This window comes from Vespula vulgaris, chromosome 11 (assembly GCF_905475345.1).
Source record: "Vespula vulgaris chromosome 11, iyVesVulg1.1, whole genome shotgun sequence".
NCBI lineage: Eukaryota > Metazoa > Arthropoda > Insecta > Hymenoptera > Vespidae > Vespula > Vespula vulgaris.
In genome coordinates, this window is record NC_066596.1 from 2727074 (window position 1) to 2740082 (window position 13009).

The 13009-nt window shown below is 26.9% G+C and overlaps 1 protein-coding gene across 1 annotated transcript in view; it reads left to right on the plus strand.

The window, feature by feature from the left end:
- The window catches only part of LOC127067708 (neprilysin-like), a 76984-nt gene extending 63975 nt beyond the window's left edge, over window positions 1-13009 (plus strand). Inside the window, exons 7-17 of the mRNA XM_051002966.1 lie at window positions 2885-3016; window positions 3386-3484; window positions 3775-3956; window positions 9619-9805; window positions 10421-10597; window positions 10712-10812; window positions 11059-11114; window positions 11439-11725; window positions 12132-12290; window positions 12355-12431; window positions 12761-13009. Coding sequence (XP_050858923.1) covers window positions 2885-3016; window positions 3386-3484; window positions 3775-3956; window positions 9619-9805; window positions 10421-10597; window positions 10712-10812; window positions 11059-11114; window positions 11439-11725; window positions 12132-12290; window positions 12355-12431; window positions 12761-12860 — 1557 coding nt within the window. The 3' untranslated portion in view covers window positions 12861-13009. The remainder of the gene's footprint in view (window positions 1-2884; window positions 3017-3385; window positions 3485-3774; window positions 3957-9618; window positions 9806-10420; window positions 10598-10711; window positions 10813-11058; window positions 11115-11438; window positions 11726-12131; window positions 12291-12354; window positions 12432-12760) is intronic.

Genomic DNA, 13009 nt, shown 5'->3' on the forward strand with positions numbered 1-13009 from the left:
ATAAAAATAGCTTAAGATTTCATTTTAAGATAAAAAATATATACGTAAAATACTTTCAACATATTTCTATATACTCGTTAAAGTATATTTTTTAATATGTATATTATTTTCTTGAAAAAAAAAAAGGAACAAATCATAGATGTATTATTGTCTTTAGTTTAGAACCAAATGTATGAATGAAATAATTTTAAAAAATATTGAAAATAAATACTGTCGCAGTCGACATTGGAATGGATAAAAAAAAAGAAAGAAAAAATAAATATGAACCCTCTTAAAAAAAAATTGTTTTAGTTTTAATTATTATAAATTTTCACACGTATAAAACGTATACTTAAACGATGTATAATTAATTTGTATAGAAATAAGAAAAATTACCATACTAACTACAAAAGATTTTATTTCATATTTCTCATTTATATGTATGTATTCTTCTATATATATACATACACCCACACAAATATATAGCTTCGTTATTATTCGTCCCAATGGATTTTCTCTATTTCAATAAAATAAAATTCATTTCTTTTCTTTCTCGTTCCCGTGAAAATCAAGGATAGCAATTGCAAACGATTTTGATCGTCTTGGAGAACCATTTCCAAATGATTTCTTCGACTACGTTTCCTCCTGTCATATTTAATTTTTTTTCTCCCTTTTTTTTTTCCTTTTATTTTCTTACTCCACTCAATATTCGTTCGTCGGTGACAAATTCACTTCCTATCTCTTTCTATCTTTATCTCCTTTATTTTTGTCCTATTCCTCGCGTGCTCCTCTCGTTCGTCTCGAATAAACCACGAACTAGCGGATATTGCTTTAGTTACCATACGATTCGAAGCTCGATGGCACTTCAGAATGAGGAGAAAGAGAAAAAGCGAAAAGAAGAGAGAGAGAGAGAGAGAGAGAGAAAGAGAAAGGAAAAGAGAAAGCTATCTCAACGATTTGCTTTATTTACCAAAGAAAAGAGACGTAGGAGTAGATACAAAAGATTCGATAGAAAATGAGAACTTTGTAAAGAAATCGAAAGAAGCTTGATCGAATGATCAATGAACTATTTAACGATCAAGGAAATAAAACAAAAAATGTGATTTTAATCTGTTGAAATGTTTACAATTTTTATTAATATACAGACGATGAAAAGAAATCGAAGTAAAATCTCGATCGAATGATTTATAAAAATAAGTATATAAGTAAACGAGACATGAAAATCTCGTGAAATGTTACTTAAATCTTTCTCAACGTTCGTAATGTCATTGATCGTTGAATATCGTCTCTTAAAGAGAACCCTCAAAGCGAAAAATTCGAATTCTCCTGATTTCACGATTAGTTTGGTTTTATGAAAGCTTTTAAAGTTCAAAGACGTCGGACTTCATAGAAATTCGTTCGATTGGTTCAATTATCCAAACCATCCGTAAATGTTTCACGATCGTTCGACATCGAGTTAAAGTTATTTTTGAAAGGATCAAGAAAAGAAGATGAAAAAGAAATAAATAAGGATATAGTTGCTTTATTTATATACACACACATACACACATACACACACACACATATATATATATGTAACTATCTTTATTATGTATCATGAATACGAACATATTTTTTAATTATATTGATCCCTATAACAAAAATTATATTATTACTTTCTTAAATAGAGTACATCGTTCTTGTTTAATTATGTTACCACTTTTGTGAAGAAAATTTAACAATATTATTTGAAATAATAATTCGTGTATTATTATGCTTCGCATTTTCGATGCAGAAAAGTATATACTACGTAGTTAAAATTTAATTATATTCGTTTGTATTTTAAGAGGGAGAAAGGAAGAGAGAGAGAGAGAGAGAGAGAGAGAGAGAGAGAGAGAGAGAGAGAGAGAGAGAGAGAGAGAGAGAGAGAAAGAGAGAGAGAAAGAGAGAAAGAAAAAAAAACAGCAAAGAAAGAAAGGACGTAACGATACTATTTACATCGTTAGTTTCGTTCCTTTTTTGTTTATGTTTTCATTCGGTCTCTGTTCGGTTTGTTATTTTTCAAGAACGTATATGCGTCATTCGTGTCGGAAAGTCCTCAGTCCTAATACGAACGTCGGTTTATAAAGTACTTCGTAAATATGAGAGACGTAGTTTCTTATTTGCGTAATAATTATTGTACATTAAGAAGGAATAATTTTAGAAAGCTGATCATAGAAGTAACAAAGTCCAGGTATATTTTCTCGTATATTACTTTATTTCACTTTATATTTAGTTTTATATTTCGTTCGTTTACTATTACTTAAATTAACAATTTTAATGAATTTGATTTTCAAACGGGAACTCGTTTAATACGTTTAATAATCATTTCTACGACTTATCGTATAGGCATATGTTTCATTTGCGGACATTTTCGTATCTGTAATTATTTAAACTAACAATTACAACAATTTTTAATAATAGAATCGTATATTTGAAAGACAAAGAAAAGAACGCTTGTTTAGAATTCGTTCGATATTTCTTTTCTGGCTCAATCTACGTGTGTGTGTGTGTGTGTGTGTGTAAAATAAGTATATTCGACTTACACATACTTTTGTTTCTATATTTATTTAAGCAAACGATTTTAAGACGTATTTAAAAGAAAAATAGAATTTATTCAGGTTCAGTTTGTTCGATAACAATTTTTTTTAACTCGTCGTTAATGTTTACATGCGTATGTATGTGCGTGTGTATGTGTATATATATTGAACAAATATATCGATTTTCGACGTACTTTGGAGAAGTTAACCATCGAGCATGAGTTATCCTGAACTTTCGATCACCATTTGGGATTTGAGAAGAGATTTTCGAGATTTTCTTCACCAGAAATCTCTCTCTTTTTATTCCCATGAGATCTACTAAGAAAGTCATCATTTTTGCTTGACAGAGTAAGAGAGAGGAACGAAGATCCCGCAGACTTCAGAAGATCGTCGAAGGAATGCTGCCAAAGACGATGAGTCCTAAAGAACGTTCCTCTGAGAAGGATTTGTTGTTGCAATTTTGCTTGTCACTCAATAAGGTTAGTATCAATATATTTCGAATTTTACAATTTTAATTATTTTTTATTATATCTTTTCACGATATACGATTGCGTTTAATGGATAAAATAAAATGTTTATTTGTATAATATGTATATGCGTTTAACACAATTTATATAAATTCATAAATATATTTCAAAATAAAGTAAGATATATATTTAATAAGAGAGGATATACATATGTATTCAATGATATAAGTATATATCAAATCGATAGACATATACACACACACATCAAGAATAAAATTAAATACATTATATATTTAGGAATATATATATATATATATGTATTTAACAATATATAGAAATCTTATCGATCTTTATTTGATATTTTTTTCAATTTCAATCTAGATTTATCCGAAGCACAAGGATTTGTACAATTGGGTGGACGTCGATCAAAGAGTTTACGTTCCTTTCAACATGACTTATCTTCAAGAAAGCTTTGGTTATGTGAGTATAGAGATTGATACATTTGAACTAGAAATAATTTTATTTTTTTTTATTCTTTATTTATTTATTTTTTTTTTTAATTATTTTTTAGCAAATTTACTTAAACGTATTCGAATCCGAATGATTCAATTTCATATGACTCATTTTAGATATAATTTATATTAATACGATTTATTTTAATACGATTTATTTTTATTACGATTTCTCTTTTATACGTACATATATATATAAGTGATATAATTTTGGAATAAAAATGATAAATTTGATATGATTTGCCGATCCTCGGTTAGATAAGGTGGGGGACGCTGTTGAATGCCACGTTAGGCGCTGCCACTGCCGATTTATTCAATCGCAACAAAACGCTGGATCGTGATCGACGATTTAACACAGACGATCAGATGATCTACGTTTACGTCACTGCACCTCGTTATTTCCGTAGCCTTGGAAAATTACTCAACAGATTTTCGAGACGGTGAGCATATACATAACTCAATTTATTAATTTTAAATTAGACTTTTTTTTTATCAATAAATTTAAAATCGATACGTATAGATACATATGAATTAATTTCATGAATGAGTATATATGTATATATTGTTATTATTATTATTATTTAGTATATATATATACGTATACAATTTACAATAATAATAATAACAATAATAAGAATACTTCGATTATTTAATCTTCAAAATTTACGTTTCGCAAATATAATAAATATCAATATATCACATTGTTCATTTTCATACATATTTTATTTAGAGAGATAACTTATGCAACTTAGTTTTTGAGAATGATTTAACAGAGGTTTTATAACAGCAGGATCAAAATAAAACAATAAATTTATGAAGAAATTTTACAAAAATGATTTTAATACAAAGTTGATTGATTTAAAAAGTGATAGTTGATTAGATAACGATTAATTAATATGATATCATCAATTTCCGAAAATATTCCGGAATATTCAGGACGATGCTGGATCGATCTTCGTTAGGAATTATGCAAAATAACATACTATATAGCGTGATAATGAGAAATAATAATAAGCGAAATTGAATGCCCTTGATTATACTTGTCGAAAATCTCCCCTAGCATATAGCCAAAAAACTTTTCACGTAATATACCGTAGCCAATAGAGAGTAATAGGTTAAATTATTCAGTCTATGATCGTTTCGACCATCAAAGTTTCGTAAAGTTTCATATACTGGATTCTAAATGTACATAGGTAATATGTAAGTACATATATGTATGTATATCGAGTAGTTCATAATTGTGCAACTATAACTCATATCTTTATTTCCGTTTTGAAAACAGACTATAAAACAACAAAGTTTTCTTGGATCAAAGTCGTAAATATACACGGTGTCCTGTTTGATTCCTAACAATGTTTAATTATATGATTAAATATTTAAAAAAAGGTGTATATATATATACTGTATAAAATATATGATATATATATATATATATATATATATATATATATATATCATTAAATTTCTTTTCTTAAATATTTCTAATTTAATTAAAAAGAGATAAGATACGAAGAAAATGGATTTCAACAACTTTCAAAGAAACGAAACGAATGGTTCGTTCGATAAAGAAACGCCTGAATGGATTTCCTCGGGAAATCACTAATATATCGGGATTTCTTCGGATTACCGTTTCCCTTACGATGCTTGTGTACGATCCATGCCACGTTGAAAGCTAATTTATGGTGTGAATCGTACAAGAAGCACGTCCGAACCCTCTTGCAAAATCTTTTTTCAACTATTCAGACGAATCGGATTTTCTTTTATTCTTCCGCAACATTAAATTCCTTAATGCATTCGATATTAAATTCGAACCACCGAAGTGAGATTAATCGTATAGCCATGTTCGTTTTATATAAATATATATGTACTGTTATATATCTATACATGTATGCGTACAATGGATTAGATAGAACGAATTAAATTATTTTAATTTTTTTATTTGCAAACGTAATTACATTTTATGTTTCATTAAGAATATAGAATAAAAAAAAGAATTTATTTTTGAATTTATCTTCGTTCTATCTGCATTTAAATTATTTAATATATTATTCTTTTATATCTTTTATATTATTTTAAATAGATCGAACTTTATATAAATTATTTTTAAAAAATTCAATTTTCTTTTAATTCTTTATGAATGGGATATGAAGATAAATTAAATATTAAAATATTTTTAATAATTAAGCTTTCCTTTGTAACTTACATACAAATGCGTTCATTAAAAGAAACTAAGGTGAATTTTATTAATGAAAAAATACATTTGACATGATCAAAATTATTACATAAAAATAAAATAAGATAATGATCTTATCTCTTGGTTAAATTTTACGACATCACGCATGGTAATTAGTTTCTTAATCTCATACGATAGGAAGATAAATTGTCTCCACCTTCATCTGATGTTTAATTTACCTTCTGCTCGCGACAGGAAGACAAGATCAGTGTAGCGCGAAAGCCACTGGGAATTTTGTGGTTAAACGATTAATTAACTATGGGGAAGAAGTTTGCTAAGGCTTCGTAACGCCAAATAATCATTCTCATACTTCTTTTTCAAATGAAAATATATTACTAACTATTGATAAAGTATGTTTCGTTTTTTGTTTTCTTTTCTTTATCTAAATTGTTTAAATCGATCGATTAAAAGTACGAAAATATATCTCGATTTTATCGCCGATGTTTTACGATTGTTCATAATTTCATAAAATTTTAAATAACGTTCTACGAAAATTTTTATTTTATTTAATAAAAAAAACAAAATCAAAATGATATCAGATTAGATACATCAATTTTAAAATAATGTCTTGTTACGATACTTTATTTTATAAACTTTATTTTCTTTTAGAAATTTTTAGATATAAACAAAAATACTAATTCAGTAAAAAGATCATGGAAACATTATGTCAATTCAAATTATTGCACGTATGTTACGTTCTGCATTTATTATGATGATAAACATTGATATGTTTTAAATCCAGTTATATGTATTTATGGGTTAATCGTTGTGACGATAATAGAAATATTAAAATCCCTATTATTAGAGATGTCGTGTATAATCGTTCTATAGTATAATTCGATTATTTGCGATTTGAACGTATACTGTTTGCTTTAACAATGCGATTGAAAAAATGCAAAAGGGAATGCATTATACAATATTGACAATATACTTATACATATATGTATAATAAAATAAAGCACAATTGTGCTTATTGGTACTAATTTAATTTCACGATATTCTCCTTCGTTAGCCTCGTTTCATGGAAAAAAAAAAAATAAAACAAGAAAAAAGGAAAGAAAGAAAGAAAGAAAAACGAGAATGAGAGGTGCCGTTATTGAATACATATTGGTGGTAGAAAAGTAGAAAAATTGTGAGAGAGAAAAAGAAAGAAAGAAAGAAAGAAAGAAAGAGAGAGAGAGAGAGAGAAAAAATAAGAATAATTGATTGCAAATTTTTCTCTTCTTTTTATACCATTTGCATAGATTGTTTCAGAGATTTCAAAAGAAAATAATTAAAGGTCTTCATGCAATACATTTTTCTTGAATCCTTGAATGTCTATATACCTATATTGCTTAGAAAAAAATGTATAGAATTATTGGTATTTGTTTGTATTCATTATGCAGTAATCGATATTCAAGACTCTTATTAATTTGCAAACAAATCAATCATTATTATATTTTTAATCATATATCGATAATTATTGTATAAAAATTTTTAAAAATTCTATGAGGATTTATACATGTTTCTAGGTTTATGTATGACTTCAAATAGTATTCTAATGTAATTGATTAGACATTACTTAATAATTTAATAAGTATTGTGTTTCGAAATAATTGTAAATTTTCTTTATCAAAATAATTCCAAAATGTTTACTCTCTAATCTACCATTACACAGACATACACAATATCTAAATAGTATCTATTTTATCGTACTTTTACAAAGTTAAAAAAATAATAAAAAGAAAAATGTTGGAAGAATTTAAAAAAAGTTTTATTTCCTCGAATTTTTCCATAGAATATTTTAGGGAATATTAAAGATTTATGACTGGGAAGTTGAAGAAAGGAAAAATTTTTGAAGAAAAAGAAAAAGAGAAAGGAAAAGAGAAAGGAAAAAGTCGGAAAACGTCTTTCACGATTATGTCTTAAAAAGCAGATTACGTTCTCTCGATCAAAGCGTTGAATAAAAATTCTACTGGAAATTTCGTTCTTTCTCACGAAATAACTCAAGGAGCTATCGAAAGCTTTGGCCGAAAGCGAACCGAAGCGAAAATAATCGTCGACGCGTGCCAATGCCTTCTTCTTTTGATCGGAATCTGGAAATTCTTTGAAACTCGTATTGAATGAAAAAGAAAAGACGTGAACGTGAAGAAAAATTTGACAAAATAAATACTCCGTATTTCTTAATAAATAAAAATAGATATGAATATAAATAAAAATAAGTAAATAAATAAAATGGAATTATTTCATGTTCATAAAATGATCAGTACATCGATACGTTCAATTATTTTGTTATAAATAAACGATTAATATTTTAAATGATTTAAAAAATATATTTGAAATTATAATATAAATAATTTTTCGTTGTTTGCTATTTGTTAGGATTATATTGGCTATGTTTTTTTATTTCTTTTTGATAAAAATTTGATCATTTTATATATCAATTAGGAATAATAAATATTTAATTTTACATAAATTTTGTTTTAATAAACAAGATTTTGTGATCAATCAGTAAACAATTTAAAACAATTCCAAACGAGATAAAATAAGAAATAATCGGGAAATAAAATTTGTACAGATTTTTATTACTTAAGTTAACAAATAAGAATCAAATGTTAGCGAATACGTTTGAGTGGAAATAATAATGTTGTCCTCTAGCAGTCGAGGATCATTTTCTACGGCTAAAGAGACATATACAATGCACATAGTGTCGACATTTAGGAACGCGAGCCAAACGTAACTGCTTATACGATAATCACTCGACTATGCATTCCACAAAGTGTGTATATATATGCTAACAAGGTCAACATTGTTGCAAAATGTCACATTCTAACTCTCTCCATCTCATTGTCTTTCTCTCTTTCTCTCTCTCTCTTCTTTCTCAAGTTATATAGCTATTATATATCTATACATAATCTTAATCTCTTTTTACAATTGTAAATATTAATATTATCTAACTTTCTATTAATCTGAAGTAATTAATTAATATATAATAGCATATGAGAGACATATTGAAACTTTCTTTTAATTCTTTAAAAATCAATAATATTACTTTGTTATAAGTGTATAATATATATAATAATTATTATAAATATATAAATATAATATATAGATAAGTTTGAATAAAACAATTCATTAAAATTTAAGTATTATTAAAGAATTAAAATGATTTCTTTTTTCAATCTGTGCAAGACACATTGGTCTATAGAGATCAAACGTATCACGTGACTAACTTTCTCCTACAAACACGTTGTATGCATTCGCAAGAATTATGCCGCAGTAAAGGGAAAAATCGATGGTACTAATTCATTCGCGCTTTCCTGACCAGCTGTGCACTACTGCGACGTCGAAGTTATTATCCCCTTTCGATGAAATATCGTCACTGACAATGTTACACGCCTCTAATGCCTAATGAAGATTATAGATGCACAGAGCTCATTTTCTTCTCAAATTATTGATCATGATTTTGCTGCTATAAACTCTCTTTACTTTTATAAACACGTTGCATATTTGTCAATGATAGTAAAAATAAAATAATTTCATCAATGAAAAATTATTTTATAATCATTCATTACGTGATTTGTTTACTTTTTCTTTTGAATTATTAATCACATAAATACTTATTTAAAACAAAAAATAATTATACATTATTGCATTGATTTAGAAAAAAATCTTAAACTCTATGGGATGAATCAGATATTAAGTTACAAGTTGATATTTCATTTTTTAATACAAAAAGATTATTGCAATTTAAAACAAAAATATTTATGGTCAATTTGTTTATAATTATTTGATTAACTATTTCTCGATACCTTATATAGAATAAATATTGACTTTATAATATTTAAGATTTCTAATCACTGTGACATTAATTTATTTTTATTTTAAAGGATTATATACAATGGATTGTTGTTGCTTTACGCTGCTGATACTTTGCACGATATCGTAAATGTGACTGCCAGTAAGGATTGGGACAATTCCTGTTATAAATTAACGAAGAATATTTTTGGAGAGATTGTTGGTGCTCTATATGTTCAGCAATACAGTTCAGAATATTTGGAGACCTTAGGGAATAGAGTAAGATCGTTTATTCGATTTCTATTATATTTTCATTCTCTTCTCAATCTTAATTAGAACTAATGCAGAATTTCAAGTGCTATTTCTGTCGAATATAAACTCGATTACATTATACCGGATGTGAGCCTTTAAAACGAGTATTATATGCATTAGAATATACGTATATTAAGTTAATTTAATTACTGCAGTTTTAAATTAACTTTATCTAATTCTAATAATTTTGGATCTAATCTTAATTTCATCTTTCATTGTCCTTGGTTTAATTTATATACAAAAATATTCTAAACATTTTATCTCCGATTGCCTAATATTTCTAATTAAACAATATAATTTATTTAAAGTAAAAACAAATTAATTATTTAAGATAATTCGAATTGAACTCTTTTATAATTCTTTTTTGCTCTAAATTACTTCTAATATTTAATTGAATATATTTAACTTTTGTTCCAAATAATTTCTAATTCTATTATAGAAAGCAAAAAAGAAACAGAAGGTCATAAAAATATTATCAATTGCATTTTTAAAGCTTAAAATTGTGATTGTCCTTATTTTTTAACCATTATCAATGATTAGAATGTATTTCATGGATTCAAATTTTTTTCATGGATTCAATAGGTTGGTGGATTATTCGAAAGAGTTAAGGAAACTGTCGCAGAACGAATTTTAGTAAAATCTTGGCTCGATGAAGAAACGAGAACGCAAGCATTACTTAAACTTAGAACGTTGCAAGGAAGATTTCACGTGTGGCCTGGTTTTAACAACGACACATTATTGGCTCGTGATATGGCTGAGGTAAGGATCACGTTATTTTTAAAAGATTCTTTTTATTTCACGTTTGAATAGCATTTAATTACTTTTTCTTTTCCCTTTTATTTTTCTTTTTTTTTCTTTTTTTTTTTACTTTAGGTTGTGATCGATCCTGACAACTTTTTCTTTACGGTACTACGAAGATTCAGACAAATTCGTACCGTCGATGAAAAAGTTTTGCGAAGAAATGTCACTGAAAAGTAAGAAAGTTTTTATTTATTAATAATTCATTTATATCTCTATATTCTGTTAATCGAATTTTAGTTTATGTGCTGAAACCTAAACTCTAAACATATGTAATTAATGTGGTAGATACTTCACACAATACACGCATACACACAGACACACACAACTTTAAAGGGATCTTCCTTTTTTATATTCTATACTTAGGTATAAAATTAGATGTCTAAAATAAAAAAAAAGAAAATGATATCAAATTTTCACAGACGTCGTCATCCCTATACAGTGAATGCTTATTACGAATCGTCAACGAATACGATTGGTAAGTCGTTAGAAAATTAAATACTACAAAGAGGAGAATTTACTATAAAAGTTTCCATTTCTTTATGTTCATTCAAATATTTTATATCTAAATAAACAACGAAAAATTTAAATAATTATGTTATCTAAATTGTAATTCAATGATATAATATTTGATTGACTAATAACTAATGGTAAAATTTTCAATAAAAAAATATACATATTTTTATATATAAAATATTAAAAATTCTTATCACTATTATTACTATCTTATTTATTATTAATCAATGCAAAAAAAAGAGAAAGGATCTATTATAAAATATTGATTTTATTTTGTTTATTCAAGGAATACCTTTGGCTATGATGACTTCTTGGGCATGGTCTTGGGATGGTGGTCCAGCTTATGCTGCTCACGCAACTCTTGGATCAGTAATCGCCCATGAAATACTTCATGCTTTCGATCTCCATCGTCGTCGCTTGCCTCTCGATCCTGATCTAAACGTCGATCAATGGTTATGGATCACTACAGAATCTTGGAAACGACTCGAAGCTAGGATCGAGTGTGTCGCTAAGCTTTATGCCAGAAGTTTTTGGCGCAAAGTTCAGTTTTATGGAAACGACGTTGCTGTTCAGGTATCGATGTTTTATATTTTTGTTTATTTTATGTAAAATAGGAAACTGAATATAGGTATATTAACTTATTATGCTAAAATTATCTTCTAATATGAATATGATATTATACAGAATATATTGCATTAAAAATTTGACATTTTCTTATTTTTAGTAATATAATTTAATAAATTATGTTAATAAATAAATAATGGTAAAATTGTATGAACGATTTTTTAAAATATAAGAAGTTAATATCGTATACAATCATAAAATAGAATTATTATTTATACTACACAATATATATATATATATATATATAATGTTATTAGTTATTAATATTTAATAGATATATACATATATTATCATTTATGTACTTTCACATTAAATTTCACACAAATGAAAATAGAACAATGTTTGTTTTTTTTAGTTTGATTGGAATGTAACAAGGAATGAAAATGTTGCTGATATCGGGGCCTTGCAAATATCTCATAAAACTTGGCATTCATTAACCAATGGAAAGGATCGAAGTCTACCTGGATTGGAAGGACTTCGACCTAGTCAACTTTTTTTCATAAGCGCCGCCCAGGTTCGTTGATCAATACTAATTAAAAATTAAAAACTTGAAACTTATATGAATCCTGTTTTTACAGACATATTGTTCTAACATGACTGCCGAGGCCTATATCCTCTCTGTTGAACTCGATTATCATACTCCTCAACCTGAAAGGTACTTTTTTTATTTTTTCTCTTTCCTTTTTTTATTATTATTTTTTTTGTTATTTTACTTTATTTCTTTATTTCTTTTTTTTTTATGTAGCATTGACCAGTAAGTAACATTCAGAGTTATCAGTAAAATATATTGAATATAGTGTTTGTTATTTAAATATAAAATATTACAAATTTCAATCGAATAACTTATTGACCGATCCAAATATTAATTAAAGAAATATATTATCATATAATTTTTATTCAAACACAATAGAAAAGTTAGTTTACAAAAAAGAAAAAAGTAACTCGTTAAATACCTGATTGTTAATGAATAACTCTTATTTTCAGGGTCAATGGTATAATGATGAACTCACAAGCATTCGCTGAAGCATTTCGTTGTCCGATTGGAGCTAAAATGAATCCTGTGAGTAAATGCACTACTTGGTGACAATCGGGCATAAAAAACGGTCGGACGCCATGATAATTATGAGATTATGTCAGCGGTATGGACTCGGCTCAATGAAGCGCGCCTTTTTTCAAAAGACCCACATCGTTTGGTATAATAATTTAAAAAAAAAAAAAAAAAAAAACAGAAAA